This window comes from Botrytis fragariae, assembly GCF_013461495.1.
Source record: "Botrytis fragariae strain BVB16 chromosome Unknown tig00000000, whole genome shotgun sequence".
Lineage (NCBI taxonomy): Eukaryota > Fungi > Ascomycota > Leotiomycetes > Helotiales > Sclerotiniaceae > Botrytis > Botrytis fragariae.
Window position 1 is genome coordinate 1,211,028 of NW_023500986.1, and position 17,504 is coordinate 1,228,531.

Sequence of the window (17,504 nt, forward strand, 5' to 3'; positions counted from 1 at the left end):
GAATGAATAATTTCTTCCATCTTTTGAAGTGTGGGAAATAGGTGGCGGAGTATATGATTATATGGAGGAGGGGAGGGGAAAAGATGGGTATGTGAAGAAAATGAATGGGATATACATGTTTGTGTACCATTCATACCGAGTTCAAAATATGTTGTGAAAAATCCTTGACACTTTCCTAGTCCCTGATCCATAACCAAAATTAGCCCCCAAGAGATTGTAGAAGCGATGATAATGTATATTCGCAACTCTTGAAGCTCCTTTGTAAGTTGTCCGAGTATACCCAATACTCCAAAGTATCCGCTCCCAATACTGCGATTACATTAAAGTAAAAGTGGATAGTCATAGTCATACCTATTCATACAGTCAGATTTGGTAATATATACCTTGTAGGTAGGTTTCAGGGGGTTCCTACATTCGGAAATCTTTTGAATTATCCGGTTCGGAGAAAACTAAGAGTGGCACCTGTCTTCGCTTTCTCCACTCTTGTTCTTCTCCTTCGATTCGCTCGTGAAAATCTCTCGCATGGATCTTCTCCGCATCTACATCATTGAGCCACTGTCTCGTCTGTCGTTTGTATAAGTTTTCCGCGCATGCTGTGACTACCGCGTCGGCATCACCCTGATTGAAAGATGCCACTAATTGTCTCTCGTGGTATCTCTCTTGGAGATGACATTCGATGCAACCATGAAAATTCACACGCTTTTTAGTGTTGGGGTGGGTATGAGTCTTCCCAAAGTAAGAAAAGGGAATAGCAGTCATGTAACGACGGGCTATCTCATCCTCGCGTTCGAATCCCACGTAGGCATTGTGCGGAGCGAGCTGTCTGTCCAATACCGGGCGATCGGCGAATGGATGCTTAGGGATGATGACTTCATGTTGTGAGCGCAGCAACAATTGTCTTTCGTTGTGGCTCATTGTCATCCCATCAACGTATTCGACGTTGCCCAGGGGGACAAGAAGCAGGCGTTGGGAACTTTTGTATCTATTGTAGCCGTAAGTACCTGGAAGCGTTCGCAACTTTGGTGGATTTTGCACCTCGGGCCAAATTTTAATTGCAGAGTTGGGACGCTGAAGTCGGATAAAGTCGATGTATGGAATGGTTCTAAGAGAGACATCGTTCCGGAGACAATAAGCACAAGCTCGCTTGCCATCAAAGAGTGATAAAAAGGCACCCATGACTTTTTCATCATCCAAACTTTGACTTGATTAGCACGTCTCGGTGCCATTGGAAATACTTTGGTACTTACTATGTGGGGGGCTCAAAGTCTTCTACGCAGAATTCGCATTCAGGGTTTGTTAAGGCATGGTGCAACTGGAGCAGAAGTACATGGGATCCTACTCCAGTACTTAAAATGGCGCGCAATGCCTCTGGAGCATTTTCGGAAATTTCTTGCCATTCCAGGGTAGCTTCAACTGCCAGTCTGCAATATTGAGAGCAACGGCGAATATTGACCAGAGTTTCAATGTCAAGATACTTGAGAGTGCGCTGGAAGATCTCTATTGGCATTTTAACAAGGAGGCTAATATTGATTGCACTCTCGGGGCGAACCATAGGGAACTTAAAGGACTGAGTAGTCTTGCTGTCAAGCGGACATTTTTCTCCTAATTCTTTAATTGAGATGAACGGCTCATATTTTTCTCCGGATGGAGCTGGATCTCGGGAACAGCAGGTACAAGGCATTCTGTAATGATATTAGTTCTCTGACTATTTCTCGGGTTTATACTGCCTTAAGAACATTCATACTACCAAGAGTATGATTCTCCGATGGTAGCATAATTTTGTTGTAGCTTATGTCACTATATGCTATGTGCTCAGAGTTTTGGAGCTCTACACTCTCGGGCTACATGAATATCAAACTGGCAAACGTACGCTGCTGTTTTATGAGAGACTCTTGGATGAAATACTTGAGACCCAAGTCTTTGGATGGAATATGAAGGCGGTATATCAAGGCCAGCTTAAGAGAGGAGTATCCGATCCAACGGGCTACTGAGGAAGAGGATTGGTAGATCAATTAAGATGAACAGGTGAACAAGATTCCAAAAGCGCTTATCTGTTCTTAATGTTATGGTGTGTATGTGGAAATGAACAAGACTTGTTGACTTAGATAATGTGCTGTAGAAGAGTTTGTAGATTGACTGTGGTGCCTAAAACAAGGAGGAGGGAGCCGAGGGAAGGTCTGCACATGGACCGTGCACAACAGGTTAGCAGTTCGGAGATTTAATTACCCGTCTGTGCTCAAAATGCGGGGCTTAGATCACACTAATACAGACTAGTACCAACCATATCTCAACCTCCTTCAAGATTTCTATACATAAGGGAATGGAAAGACAGCTAATCTTCGCTTTATTACATTTCCTGTTCAACTCCAGTCATGCTCATAGGCCCAGAACCATTACATCAACCCTTGATACATATAGATGCATCATGTTGCTAATCTCAAATGGCACTGCCCACCTTATAGTTCTGGTATCGGACGAGTGTTTCTGGTATTGATTATCACTGCCACAGTTTTCCTGTCTGAAAATATGGCTCACGATGTTTGTCTTTGTTCCTTAGGAATTGTTACAGTCTTTGTTGTTGTTACTACCTGGCCCATCTTCTATAATCTCGATCATTCGACTTGATATTATGTCAATTGGGGGTCAGACCATTTTCGCATTTGCTTACTCATCGGGAAGAGAAGAAAAATCTTCCTGAATCTACTGTTCGTGCACATATGCAATTGATAAGGCTGAATGTGCCGTGTCTCAACAGTTTGTGGGGGAAATGCAATTACAAAGAACAAGACACTACGCTAATCTCATATGAAAGGCTAGTTACGCTTTCATCTGAAGTTCTGATCTCAATAAAGAAATCTCACAAGAGACTCAAGGATAAATTTCTACATCCTAGTGGGGCACCGAAAATTCATTCGAGTCTTTTGTTGAGCTCTGTATTCACCTGGCTTGATGCCATGGCTCTCACAAGGAGTTTTGAATGTGCGGGATGTTCGACCTTGTTCCTTTCTTCTTTCCTGGGGTCTCTCGAGAATCCTATACTCAACTTGCATTTTCCTCAGAGACTTGCAGCAATCTGCCAGCTTTACAACCATCTGTTGGAAATTCATTTATAGTTGAAAAATTTAGAAGCTTGACTTTATTGATACAAGCCGCCAACTACAAATTAGACGTTTGATATATCATTTACAATGTCAAACCCTATTCTGGAAGAGATGAGAGATGGGGCTGCAACAATTTTTGATACTATCACAGAAGCTCAAGAAAATGAGGAACTAGGAACAGGCCTTCAAGCTATTGACCAGGAATTGGGTCATAGCTCAGAAAGATCTATCTTGTGGAATCTATTGAGGGCTATTGTCTTCTTCTTCAGGACACCATTTCTCATGGTCTCCTCGCTTCCTTTCCTCGCATATTCGATACCCCAGTCAATCGCTTCCTTCATAGTTGTACCTGGTCAGATTTTATTATCGATTCCTGGAGTTATTCAAAAACTTCTTGGTCTCGCACTTAATCCAACACTCGCAAGCTTTAGTGCCACCACAATTATTGGAGGACTTTTCTTTATATTAGTCTCTCTGCCAAATACCAAACTGGGGCGTGGTGTGGAAGCGCTCCATAATTTTCTCTGCTGGGCTCCTATTTATTCTGCAGTACTGCTGCTGTCGAGCAGCTCCGAAGCCTCGCGCGAACTCTTTGCTACTCTCCACGAATTCTTCGTAGCCAGCCCCTGGTCAGCAGCTTTCGTCTTTCTTTTTGTCTTCAAGTTCTTGAAGGTAGTCGTCCATTTATTTTCCTACAACTTTCTCTCTAGCTACAAACTTCCGCCGCTCCACCCCTCTGTTGTACCATGTGATGTTACGGTAATCATAACAACCGTTGGTGAATTTGCAGACGAGTTTGTCAGAACTATCGATTTGGTCCTCGAAAATCACCCAGCCAAAATCATAATCTCGACAGTCGGAACCGAAAAACTCATACAAGCCCGCAGAGTCGTCGAAAGAATTATGAGGAAAAAACAACTTCCAGGCCGAAAGATCGAAGTAATTGCTGTTCACCAACCAAGCAAACGTGTCCAATGCGTCCAAGCTTCCCTTCAAGTTAGAACCGGGCTCATTGCCTATGTCGATGATCATGTCTTCTGGCCTCCTACTTTTCTCCAAAGTGTCCTCGCAGAATTCGAAGACCCAGCTGTAGGTATTGTCGGAACCTGCAAACGTGTCATCCGTGAGCCTGGAGACAATCGGTCTGATTCTCTCCGCAATTTTTTCGCCTGTATATACCTTGAGCGCCACAATTATGAGCTCACTTCAACCTACAACATTGACGGTGGCCTATGGGTTGTCTCCGGAAGAACATGTTTACTCCGAACAGATGTCGTGCAAACAGTCGATTACAGAACTAAATTTCTTTCCGAAACTTTCCTGGGAGCCGGTCCAGTCAATTGCGATGATGATAATTTCAACACCAGATACATGATCAATCATGGCTACAAAACTGTATTTCACAACAGACCAGAAGCTCTCATTGAAACAACTCTAGATACATCAGGCGGCTGGCCCAAATTCTACCAACAACTTCTCCGCTGGTCCCGATCAATCTGGCGTTTTCATTTCAAAACCATCCTCGTTGATGGAACATGTTGGAAGTTTTGTCCCTGGACTAGCTACTCAATGTTTGTCTCCGGACTGCTGAACATCTCTATTATCTATGATTCTCTCTTGTTCTTCACACTCCTCAAATCCGAATATTATACCGAGAACAATCATGCTGGTGCATATCTTTTTTGGGCATTGCTTCTGAGTCGTATGATTAAGCCGTGGAATTATTACATGCGTAATAAGCATGAAATGTGGTGGGCTGTACCAGCAGAAATCCTTTTCGGCTACTTTCATGGGATCATTAGGTTGAATGCGCTACTGACTTGTCGTGATATCGGCTGAGGCTGAAGAGACTTAACGGGGCTTGTACCAGCAGCTGGTGCTGTAAGATTTCCATAAGAGTATAATCTGGTGCGAATGCGATATGGGGTGTTGGGTGGGGGTGAACAGAAGTTATTTTGCAATCTTTTTATTGGATCAAGGAGCATGGGCTTTTGAAGCTGTAGTCGCGGTTGCTTGGGCGGATGGATATTGCTTGGGAGTGTGGGTTGTGATTTGAGTTGGAGTTGGAGTTACCGGTGTGGTAAGAGGATTTTCATGACCAAAAACCCTTTCTTTACTAAAACATAGATGATATGTCTATACCTAGGGAGTTCTTTCAAAGTTCTACCATTCAAAAACTAGATAGTCTCAAAAGTAAAGAGAGTTATGAAATTAGTTTGTTCAGTGGGAGTCATCAAGGACAACTGCTTGCTTTTTGCTTGTTTGTATAACTGCCTTCCACGACTCTCAAGGTAAGATAATTATAGTGATGTTTTTCAGGTTTGCACAGTGATCCATTACAATATGAGCTTTACAGAACATTATATTTGACTCAGTAGCATTAGACAAACAGGTCACGCTCTAATTATAAATAGACTTCATTTCCACTAACTCATTATCCATTTTCCTCTCAATGCATCATTACAATCATCTATGATCACACTTAAGGAGTGAACAAACATGAATTTCTCCCAAAAAGCTCTATATACATATACTGCACCTGAAAATCCTAGCTAAAAGATACTCACTCTATAGTAACTTTCAAAAAGCGCAAAGGCACACCAAACCCTCCCATCTAGAAGAATTTATTTACGTTCTCCAAACCAATCAAGTTATACAAAAGAAAGTCATATCAAGTTCCCTAAATTGCATACTCTCCTTCTTTCCTTGTATCATATTTCCTACTCATTTTCATTCATATATAACCATCCCGGAAGAACCATTCAGAATTACCCCTTCATGACCAAATCATCAAACATCATGCTCACAATCAAGTTTTTTTTCTGTGGTTAAGGAATTTCACTGCTTGTGTAATGATTCACTTGAGAAACTATTTTCACTATAAGATAATTTATCTAACTTCCGAGACTAGCCGAGTCCGAAATGACTCAGCCGAGAAAGGATCAATACAGGGCTTTTTGTTTATCGAATTCCAAGATTATATTTGCAGACTCTAGCGTACAAGCTGGTAAGATTACTTGAGGTTCTCATTTTACTTTGAACAAATTTGTTTTTACGGGTCAATTTTTTCCCCATTTCTTACAGTGTCTTACTTTATGTTACATTTCCTGTTGTCTCCAGACTTCAATAACCACCTATCACTTACTGCCTTACTGGGTATCCGTCAATTCCCAAGCGCATGCATATCATTGAATTCAGACTTGGATACCAAGCTCAGTCCTGCCGAAATCAGACGACATTCAAGGTTTTTACAGAACCCAACTCCCCTTTTCAATGATAGTAATCTAACACATTCTCAAAAGCACAGTCACTTCCTTTTTCTAATCGCTAGTCGAGTCCTGACTAGCTGATTGCCAAGCACGCGTCAACTCCAAGTCCACTTAAACCGAAACGGATTCGGATTCCCATATCCAACTCCTCATTCCAAATAACGAATATAATTCGAAACCACGATGGAGATCTACAAGCCTGTAGGTTACAGCATGAGGCATGGTAACCCCATGGTGGACCCCGATGAAGAGCCATACGCCATAAGAATGTCGAGAATGTTCGCCAACATTGACTTGCAACGGCCCATAACGTTAAAAGAAGATGAGATTGCTACGGCTATCCTAAAGGCAGAAGGACTCGCAAAGAATTGGGATCTCTTGCAAAACATCTTGGGTGCATACGAGCCAGTCATACGAAAGCGCTGGTCCAAGAAATCTAAGGTTAAACGTGCTCAACTTCTGCAGGAAGTGTATCCAGAAATCCCAAAGCAGCATGCGTCAGACTTTGATAATATGCGAGCTCGTTGGTTTGGAGCACCCCCAAAGTTGGATGAGTATCAGAGATCTATGGAGACACCATATATTAATTTGGAGGACCTCACACAAGGCATGTTCTTGCCTCTCTTTTTGAACTCGAGAGGCCGATATTCCCCGCATCTATTTGTACATGTTGATCTCTACGCTATGCACTTCGGGTTAAATATGTGGGAGATTCCAGAGCCCAAGATCTATGATGGTCTGACGCCATGGAAACGCGCTGTCGTCTTCAAAAGTCCAGATTCGGGAAAATACATGGAGTTCCTCGAGTTAAAGGAACAATCAGATGAGGCTTATGCATCTGGCCTAGGGTTCTCTCCAGGAAAAGCAATGGTGGTGTTGAGAGCACAGGTTTTCATGTATCAATTCCTTGTAAAGTGTTGCTCAGCAATACTTCATGACATTCCAGCGCTTCTGGACGACAATCATGAGTTCAATATCGTCCCTGAACCAGAAATTATCTCTCCCTCTTCCTCTCAGCGTCTGAGTACTGTCTTTTCTGCAACCGAGTCCCCTTATAGACCACCTAGTCAGATCGACTTTCAAAGAATCGAAGACCTCCTTGAAGCGAGACGCGCCGCAGCAGAAGATCACCTATGGTCTCTAAGAGAAGATCCTAGCTATTTTGCTGAAATGCTTGAAGCTCGAGGCGAACGCTATTGTTATACCAGCGAAGAAGATTCGAGAGGATTTGAAGTAGTCAATATCCTTGAATACGCATGTGTATCCTTGCTCCTTTGGAACAATCTGCGGGATGATTTTCGGCACTGGCGAAATCTTGAAAGAAAGTATTCGACAGAGATAGCTTCTGACAGGCAGCTTCCATCTGAGTATGAAAAAGCATTCGTGTGCTTTTGGGACAATCTAGATCGGGCTAGTGAATATTTGAGAATGGATCACTTAAGGCCAGAGATTATATTCTCAAAAGTCTTCCAAGACAGCATAGTCACAGATATCCTGCTTGATTATACTGATAAAATACGAGGAAACGTGAAAGCCGGAGCGCGGGATAAACTCTTCTTCATACTATATGAGTTGTCTCAAAACGAGGCTATTCTCTATTGCTCGCTGCCGGATCTGGTTGATGAGCTCGAGCGTTATCTACTTGCAAACCCAGCTGAAAAAGACCGCATTACAACCTTGGGGGGGTCAATCTTATCGGACATTGGCATTGTTGCTTCGATCAGTCGGGATTTATATCTCTATCAACCTTGGGCATCATCGGTAAACCAAAGACTTAAGGCCGATGATGGCACCATAAAAGCCATTACGGAGTCTAAATGGAAACGCACGTTGGATGTATTTGAAAATTTGGAGAACCAAGCCGTGGACGAGCTTACAAAGCTCATTGAATCGCCCCACTGCTTTCACTACCCTGCAGAGAGACGACGAAATGCGGCGAATAATCACAGAATGCGACAAGCTGAGAACTTGCTCGATAAGGTCTGGGATCACCTTAATCAAGCTTACTTTGATGCTTCCAGAGAGACCACACTAAGTATAGCCCTTCAAGATCTTATCTCGAGCGAAAGAAGGTTGATTCGAACGCCAAGATGGGTTGAAGTGGCTCCCAAGGCCAAGCCGCCTCTCGAACAACGCACTGCAATTGATGACGAGCTGATCAGTTCTTTCGAGCACGTACGAATCGAAGAAGAAAAGAGCACCCAGTCTCCAGAGCCGGGCAATCAAATAATCAAAGCAAAGGCCAAATCGAAGTCCAGGAAAGCGGGGCCATCTCGGGAATCTGCGCCTTTAACTGAAGAGGTACCAGAGGCAGAAGAAGCTCAAGCACCGCGAGAAGTCATCAAAGTAAACAAGAAGACATACCGTGTTTTTACAGCATTGTTCTACACACCTTCAGAGAAAGATCCACCCGGAGAAATTTCTTGGCAAGACTTTCTTCAAGCAATGGCCGCGGGCGGGTTGAATTCAGAAGCATTGTATGGCAGCATCTGGCATTTTACACCTCAAGAGCAACATGCTGATAAATTGAAGAGAAGTATTCAGTTTCATCAACCTCACCCTGGGAAGCTTAGTCTCAGGACGGCCAGGTTTTTTGGACGACGCCTTAATCGAGCATTTGGTTGGGATATTGAATTATTTTCTCTAGCCTAAGCATGTGTTTGGACTACTAAAGGGGTCTACATATCGGGAGGATGGATTGTTAACAATGGAGTATATGTAAGGGTCTGCGTTAATGGTCGTGAATTCTGTCATATGATAGTTACATAGCAAGGCAAGAATAGACATGTTCAGAGATAGAACGATAGAATTTGGAGAGTATTTCAAATCAGATGACCAATATCAAAAATGTTTGCGTACCAATGGACTTCGGTGATCGATTATCGATGTTTGGGTGAAGTGAGGTGGATTTCATCTGAGTTGAGGTGAAGGTCACATGGACACCATTTTAGTCCCTCTTTTAGAGGAAGATTAGTTCACTCAGGATCTACTGGGCATTACCATTCCAGGAATAACATTTTTCCTTAGGATGAATCTAGGATGAAATTACGGACTCGCCATGTATAAGTTCTTCCTCTAATGGAAGATAATTTCCTTCTGAACTGCTCAGTTATAATCGTTGAACGATGATGGTCCCAATATTTCTTTCCAAAAAGATATCTAGTGCACAAGACGAATCATTTTAGCCCCTTTCTCTAGACATATACGACCTTACTTGGCAAGTCATGTGTCAAAATTCAAGGGATTTTCCTTAAAATTAGTTCTTAGCATGTAAGCTAGATACAAATCATTTTTCCTCTGCTAATAAACCGTTAGTTTAATGCTACTTAAAAGTCTATAGCTGTCATTCTTCGCTACAAAATCTTTCACTCCAAAAATCTTTCATTCCAAACATTTTTCACTCCATAAAAAAACAATTTGCACACTCTTAACCTCGAGCCAGACACTACAGACTTGAGAACAACCATCCGATAGTCAAAAGCAACATAGTCACTCTCATACTCTACACATCTCATACTTCTGGAGCCAAGCACATCCCGCTAGCACACATGTCTCAATCATCGTACTTTGATCTCGAGAACGTGAGCTTCAATCCCCCAGCACCTCCAATACCCACCACCGAAGCTTCGGAAACTCAATTAAGAACAGTCGATTCTTTAAACATACGATTATCCAATGTGAACATTTCAGACTCTTCAAGAGAACTCCCACGGGAGCATCCCATACCAGAATTTCCACTATACGATCGTCTTCCTCAAGAAACCAGATGCGAGATCATGTACCAGGCTGCGCTTAAAAGCGAACCACGTATCATATCAATCGACATTCAGACCAGATTACATTCGCCAACTACCAGACGACCCAGCGATCAAATTGACGCCTTCCTCCAAGTTGGCGGAAGGCAGAAGATGCAAGAAGAAGAGTTCAAATACCTTACTATAACCCGTGGATGCGGATGGCATGCTCGAGATCAACTCATCCTGGACCAATTCTACTTCCGTCCAGAAAAAGATATCCTGTGGTTCTCTGAACAAGGATTGGAGAATTACCAGAACATCAATATATATCCTTCCGGAAGCGTCAAACGTTTAGCGATAAGTGTCGAGAATCTCCAAGAGTTACTGATTCTTTACAAGGGCCACTTTTCGCTAGACCCCCCTAAACACTCATCTCTGTTTATCGGTCAACTACGAAATCTGGAGCACATATACGTAGTAGTTCCGCATTACGTTTCTATAAAAGAAATGTCCAGTGGGAATCGTGTGCTTGTGGATTCTGATGAGCCCAGTGCTTTCGCTAGGAATATTCTACTAATGTGGTGGTTTTCCTGGCTCGAGAAAGAGTCTGAGAATATTGGTCGGAATCCACCGGAGATTTCTTTCAAACAATTTCACTGGAGAGGGATATCAGAAGAGTAGATGGATGGATATCGCTATGCCATAGTCAAGAAATAATGTCAGGTTTGTTCATGAACAGATAATAGGATAGAAGAAATTTCGATATAATTCTACAGATACCAAGGGAAAATCTATATCGAATATACATTAATGTATAACACCGGCGTATATAACTGAATAGCTATAAGCATTAATGGTTAATAGTTAATATTTAATAATAACAATAATGATAATTATCACCATCCAAATATCCATCAACACCAGTCCAGGTACTTGACCTGCATAAAACCAGCCTCAATGATTATGATCTCAAACAAAGTGTTCAAACCGAAGACCCAACTTCCCAGTAAGACTTGAAGCGAAAACAAAAAGATGAAAATCATTACCAGCATGCCAAATTGTAGCTAAAGACACCCCACAACCACCCCGAGGATACCCAGAAATTATGGAAACATTTGTAGCTGAAGCACCTCTCTAGATAAGCGCTAAAAATCAGAGTTCATTATGTGCAATGCAGCTTTTGGTCTAATACTCGTCCCTGTCTCTATCCCAACCCCGACCTTCAGAACACCACATTGTACCATCGACATTCACTACTTCATCACCAAAAACATGATTGAAGACATAGCACCCAAGAGAAAATTGTGTGATTTTAAAATTTAGAGTTTGACAATTAAGTATCCCATGCTTTAGAAGTGAAGGTCAGATTATAGATGGATATGGATAGTCACTTGCAGTCACCAAAAGAATGCATAGTATCTAGATAATTGAAAAGAAAAACCGTTAATAATCTGCTCAATATTATTTTTACAGTATTGCTGATTGGACAACGCCATATCTGTAAGCTATCCTTGTGAAACAACCACCAATGGGTATCACAAAACTTCCTGATATATGTATCCCGTCGCCTATCCTATGCGCGGAAGATTATACAAACGCCGTTGCATCAAATTCTTTCATCCTAAGTATCCACAAATGCCAATGAAGTCCGCTAAAAGTCATATTCTCGCCCTAATGTGCTGTTCGTCCTGTTGTACAATCATCTTTCCTCCCAAGCGCCTACCAACTTGGTCTTCTTCTTGGGTGGTCCGGACTTACTGGAGCTTCGAACAAATTAGTAATTGGAAACAATAAAAAGATGCATGGTTCACTAGAGACCATAGATATGCCAGAGAGCCGGAATGATAGAGTGGAAGGGACATGGAATGAAAGTGCTAAATGGGGGGATGCTTACTCAGAGTCTGACTTTTCCAAAGCCTGTTGCTTCATTCTCTGCTCGGCGGCAGCCAATGCCAAAGGTCTCATTTCCTGTCTTCTCGCAGCTTGTTTGGCGTACTTGGCTTGAGTTTGAGCTTCGTTGACAGGTCTGCCATGTACCAGATTGGTGAGAGCTGTCTCATTGGCTAACACTTGATCTCGACTGAGCTTGTGCGAATCGGGGTGGTTGGGACAGTTTCTTCCATGTGCTTTGTCGCCGAGTCTGAGGATGTTTTCCCAGTCAACACCGCACAAGTAACACCAGGAATTCCCACAGCGACCTGAGTATCAATCGTTAGTAACAAAGCTGTATAAAGAGGTGTATTATACATACATGCCATATGGTCACAACCATCGCTTCTAACAACACACTCTTTGCATTGTGGGCAAATCCTTGAATCCTTTGCCAGCAGCTTAGCTGTGGCCTCTTCCTGCTCCAAACGTTCAATTTGTGAGTCGTCGACATCGAATTCGTCGCATGACTGTCCTTCGTGCCATGGTAACTTGTGTTTGACACAAGTCTTGAATTTACAGTGGTCGCAAATCATCAATGGCTCCGGGCCTTCATGTATTTGACCTCCGCCGCACTTGGGGCCTAAGCACATAATAAAGGTGTCGGGTCTGGAAGCTTTTTCTCTCAAGTAGGAGTAACTGTTTGACTATTAGCAATGAACCCTAAGAACCATTAAGAGTTACCGACCGTTGAAGTACGTCCGAAGATGCTTTGCGACGAACATCGCTATCAGTAAGGACAGCTGTACAGAGCGGACACTTAATACCATTCAAAAGTCCATACTCTATATCTGTGGTGATCGATAGATCTAGACATTCCTTGCAAATTAAGATACCTGGGTGTTGACAGTCATCTGTGATAGAAGACCAGGTGTTTACTTTTAGGACGTCCTCTGCACAAATAACACATTCCACTTTATGAGGTGGGCTTTGAGAATGATCAAGTGCTTCTCCACTCTCCGGCTTCTCTTTGGCCTCTTCTTCGTCTTCTTCATCGTCCTCGTCCTCGTCCTCGTCCTCCACTTCCTCTTCATCCTCTTCACTCTCCGGCTCTTCTTCACTTTCTTCTTCGCTCTCCTCCTCACTTTCCGAGCTTTCTTCTTCTTCTTCCGTGCTGTTGGGCTCCATCCCAAATTCGCCATTATCAGGTTCGGTGCCGAAGATGTAGTTGTCGCGTTCGGGATTGTCAGGATCTAGATAAAGAGTTCAATATAATTTTCAAGTAAATATACGTACAAAAGATACTGTAATATCAGAAGGTATGTGACTTACGCTGAGGGAAAAGGTCAAAAAGGTCCATTCCAGGGTTGCGTCTCAAGGCTCGTTCTCTATCAGCCCACAGCAACTCGTGACCGGAGTTGGCGGAAGCACCAGAATCGGAACTTGATTCATCATCAGAACCCTCTTCTTCATCTTCTTCGTCATCTTCTTCATCGTCTCCATCGTCTTCGTCGTCTCCATCGTCTTCCTCTCCGCTGGACTCTTCCGCAGGTGCAGTCACGGGATGAGTCGATGGAAGATCACCACCATTTTCAAACCAGTCCTTGACTTTTTTGGAAACTTCTTCATCAAGACTTGTTTCAAAAGTCTGCAGACGAAGAAACAGGGCAAGTCTATCACCTTGCTTCTCTGGTAGCTTTCCGTAATTCTTCAAGACATGGCGCATCTTTCTTGCATCATGTTGCTTGAAGCTGAGTCCGAAGACTTTACCCGACTGATAGTCGAAACTCATTGTGAAAAGGGATAATTGTTTTGAAGAATTTTAAGTAAATTTGTTTCTGCTGGGTTTTTCTGGATTTCTTGGTCTAGAGAAAAATGACCTTGATCAGAAAGCTTGTTGAAAAGGTTGTTGTAAAATTGTTGTGTGATTGTGAGGATGTGTCAGAAGATTATAAGGAAGTTGAGAGACTCAAGACTGTCTAAAGCTACTGTAGTTCGGATAATTTAGTCCAATTTAGTACATTGATTAAGTTTAGGCTACCGCTCGGACTCCACCCCTCATTCTCATTCTATTTGACAGAAGTGAATAACATGATACATATAATTTATATTCATTGTTAGATATGATATCTTTATTCTCATGTCTGAATTGGTATATATAAACTACTCACATTTTAAAAAGATATTGATCGGTTTCGAGTTTGCATTGGTTTCCAAAGTATAACTGTAGTCTTCCACCACTTACATTCTTTCTTATTCCCTATGTTCATTTACCTAGTTGTATGCATATGGGCTCCTATTTCTCTCAAACTCTAGTAGTTTCACTGGACTACCACAGTAGTTCTGGTATCCCTCTTCCTTTGTTAGAGAGATCTTGTCCATCAGTCAATTTTCAGTGTTAATTCTGTCGAACATGGTGAATGATCATGAAGTATCTCAATGACTAAATTCACAGTATTGTAATCTGATTGGATTGTTTGTATTGGTAATGTATTTGAGAGTTGAATGAGTAGTATTGATGTGGCATTCAACCATCAAACACAACAGTAGCTCCTTACCGCATAGCTATCCTCGGGTGGCATGGTAATGGCATTCGTATTTTCCGATTACCGGCAGACAAAAGCAACACCTGTACATCGGTATATACAATGGAGACGATATATTTCCTGTCCTCCCCAGTTTGGAAAACAAGATGCCCTATCCTTTGTGCCTTTTGCATCAGCAACAATGTTATATCTGTGGCTAGCAACTAGCAGCTTTGTGTAGTATGAACTTGGCAATTTCTACATTATCCATTAAGCAGTAACCAGCGGAGCCACAAAAAAACTTCTTTTGCTCTTCATAACACCTCCCTTGTCATTTTCGTAGTTGACTACTTCTTTGACAGAACTTGAGTTAATCGGGGGTTCATATTTATTGACCCCCTTATCTACGATGGGGGTGAAAGAGAAACGTAACCCCCGATTAGTCCACCATTCATTGCAAGCTTCGTCTCTCCTACTATTAATACCAGTATTTTTGCCGATCGTAATATGTATTCAATTTCAATATCCCTGGAAACTATGTCTTCTGATAATACGCAGAGTGACAACAGAATTGTCTAGATACTGTCACAGACTACCATTTCTTTTGATAATGTATCGATGTACGGTCTATAATAGCATTCTCAGTCTGATCGTCGCAGATTCAGACAGATTAGAGAGACTAAAAACTCCCTGAATGATGTAATAGTGATTCACAGACTATTTTAATGAAATTGGAGGTAATTTGACCTCCAAGGCTCCATCCAAATACCCGAAAATTGAGAAAGAGGTATGAGTTGTAGGTTACTACCATCCGTGGAAAACTACCATCTACTTTATAGATGATTTCGCGGTGTTGAGTCATGGGTTTGAATCATGATATTCGCTTTTTTAATTGGTTCAGACAATAACAAACAATCCAAAGCTGTTTTATAAAGACACCCGGCATCGAAATAACATTGCAATTTAGAGCTTCAGTATCACTACCAGTAATTCAATGGCAGCTTACCAAGTATAACTGATGGGTTTGTTATAAAAGAGATTTGGTGCACATCAAACCTGTTGAGCTTTCAAATTGGAAGACGCCACAACTTCAATATTCTGTAACAATATCAGACCTCGAATTTCCGCCTCAAATTGGCGACGAAGAAGAAACGTGGACACGGTAAATACGCCTGTGTCTCTTAGGACCCTCAATTGCTGAAAGTCAAAGAGTTAGGGGCTCGACTTTGGCAGGCAGATGCGGTTATTGTAGTGATGCCTATGGACTGGTAGATAACAATCTCAAATCTTTTCAAATGGTTCTTGCAAGTGGTAGGATCTCCTCAAGCTCGAAGCCCTGCTAAACACCACTGTTATAATTCCTTACCTTGCTCTCTTTGCCTTTCACAATGTACATGTATCCGATGGATCAAGATGATGATCATTGCACCAGTTGACATCTCATTTGCCAAGAACATGTGTAAAAATCGAGTGTATTATTTCTTTCAAGACACGTTCAGCAGACAGAAAACTTTGGTCCTTTGAGAGTTTGTTAGCCTTCACAAGATGATGCCTGTACCGCGAAATCCAACCTCATTTGCAGGCCGAGATCCCTGTGGAAATGTGTAGAGATTGGACGAGAGCCTTGTCAAAGAAAGCAAGAAATTGCCTCGTAAAGACCCATTGTGTTGGGAAAAGCGTAAGGGAATATGCAAATCTTGAAGGTCGGTTATCTTTTCCAGTAGCTTTTTTTTACTCCAACTTCTGCCAACTTGCCCACACGTTTCACGTATCTGATGCCCGGCCATGGTGATAATGTTCCTTGAAACTGATACCTATGACAAAAGAATCAGTATTCATGGAAGTCTGGACAGGAAGTCAGTTCGCTGCAATGAAAAGTTCTGAAAGAAATTCCTTATCCGTACATCTTGATGCTCAATCGCCAAATGAATTCTTGTGATATCAATGCAGTCTCGTGGCCGGCTCGGCTACTTTGGTCGGAGTCGTCACCACACGCGGAGTTTGTGCCGAATTTTCGGATATCAGCTGGCACTTATCCAGAGGTGCATTAATCCACAGATTATGTAAGCAATATTTTCCAGAACATCAAGACTTTTCAATCCATCCCATTATCATGAAAAGATCCCAACACTCTGAGCGAAAAAAGAAACTTATTGCTTCCAGCTCTCTTGTCGCCTCTGGGCGTTTATCAAGTCCTCTTCGTCCTGGAAGAAACTAAAAGAATGGCTTCTGAAGACGCGTGCTTGATTACGACTGAAGCAAATTCTTCAATTCCTCAGAAGCATCGCAAACGTCAACGAAGTGCGTACGAAAGCCTTCTTGACCTTGCAAACACCTCAGCTCAAGTAATAGAGATTGCCAATTACTAAAGGTCTTTTGGTGAAGAATTCGCCATGTTCAATTCTCTAATAGTTGGATGCCTTGTACAGTGCTCGTTTGGATCGTTTTGCAGACACCATTTCAAAACTGTGATGACGACTCTTTCTATGTTCCAACACCACCAAAGAATAAGGCTATGCAAAACCTATATATGCAGCCAGCAGTGAGTTCTTCCACAAGAAATATCAAGGCTTACGCCAGACTATTACGTTTATTCAAAGTGGGCTTTTCAAGAGCCCAGACTTACCGGCGTCATATCTCCATACTTCCAATCGCACGAATCATCTTTGACATCGGAACCATCATCCGCGAAGCACACTAGCCATGTTCATTCGTATGGAACTTTTTCGTGTTTCCAGACAAAAACGTACGTATCATCACGTGAAATCGTGGGACTGTCCACCTCCCGCTGACTAGCTTAGCACAGAGGCCCGAGAGAGGCTAAACTAGAGTGCTGAATAGTGCTGGCGTTCCAAATATTACAAATGGCAATTTGTAAAAATAGCATCTTCGCGACCCGACGTTATCCCTCGCGAAAACGAGGATCCAGATTTACTTTCGACATTGGATGCACAACAATCCCTCGGTCCTGTCAGTTAGCCAGTGCAAACTTTTTATGACGAC

The 17,504-nt window shown here is 42.3% G+C and overlaps 5 protein-coding genes across 5 annotated transcripts; 3 read left to right on the top strand and 2 right to left on the bottom strand.

Annotated features, from left to right (window-relative positions):
* Positions 1 to 320: 320 nt before the first annotated feature.
* Bfra_006587 (putative f-box domain-containing protein) lies at positions 321 to 1,681 on the bottom strand (the record flags this gene model as incomplete). Its single annotated transcript, XM_037336956.1, has 3 exons — positions 321 to 351; positions 413 to 1,195; positions 1,248 to 1,681. The coding sequence occupies 3 exons, from the start codon at positions 1,679 to 1,681 to the stop codon at positions 321 to 323; spliced, it is 1,248 nt and encodes a 415-aa protein (XP_037198322.1).
* A 1,507-nt stretch (positions 1,682 to 3,188) lies between these two features.
* Positions 3,189 to 4,940, top strand: Bfra_006588 (putative capsule polysaccharide synthase protein; the record flags this gene model as incomplete). The annotated part of the gene is made up of 1 exon (XM_037336957.1): positions 3,189 to 4,940. One exon carries the CDS (start codon positions 3,189 to 3,191, stop codon positions 4,938 to 4,940), a length of 1,752 nt encoding a protein of 583 aa, XP_037198323.1.
* Positions 4,941 to 6,553: 1,613 nt separating this feature from the next.
* Bfra_006589 (uncharacterized protein) lies at positions 6,554 to 9,022 on the top strand (the record flags this gene model as incomplete). Its single annotated transcript, XM_037336958.1, has 1 exon — positions 6,554 to 9,022. The coding sequence occupies one exon, from the start codon at positions 6,554 to 6,556 to the stop codon at positions 9,020 to 9,022; it is 2,469 nt and encodes an 822-aa protein (XP_037198324.1).
* An 896-nt stretch (positions 9,023 to 9,918) lies between these two features.
* Bfra_006590 (uncharacterized protein) lies at positions 9,919 to 10,788 on the top strand (the record flags this gene model as incomplete). Its single annotated transcript, XM_037336959.1, has 1 exon — positions 9,919 to 10,788. The coding sequence occupies one exon, from the start codon at positions 9,919 to 9,921 to the stop codon at positions 10,786 to 10,788; it is 870 nt and encodes a 289-aa protein (XP_037198325.1).
* A 1,018-nt stretch (positions 10,789 to 11,806) lies between these two features.
* On the bottom strand, positions 11,807 to 13,768 carry Bfra_006591 (putative ring finger protein; the record flags this gene model as incomplete). Its single annotated transcript, XM_037336960.1, has 5 exons — positions 11,807 to 11,870; positions 12,002 to 12,305; positions 12,359 to 12,675; positions 12,725 to 13,229; positions 13,309 to 13,768. The coding sequence occupies 5 exons, from the start codon at positions 13,766 to 13,768 to the stop codon at positions 11,807 to 11,809; spliced, it is 1,650 nt and encodes a 549-aa protein (XP_037198326.1).
* Between the last annotated feature and the right edge of the window lie 3,736 nt (positions 13,769 to 17,504).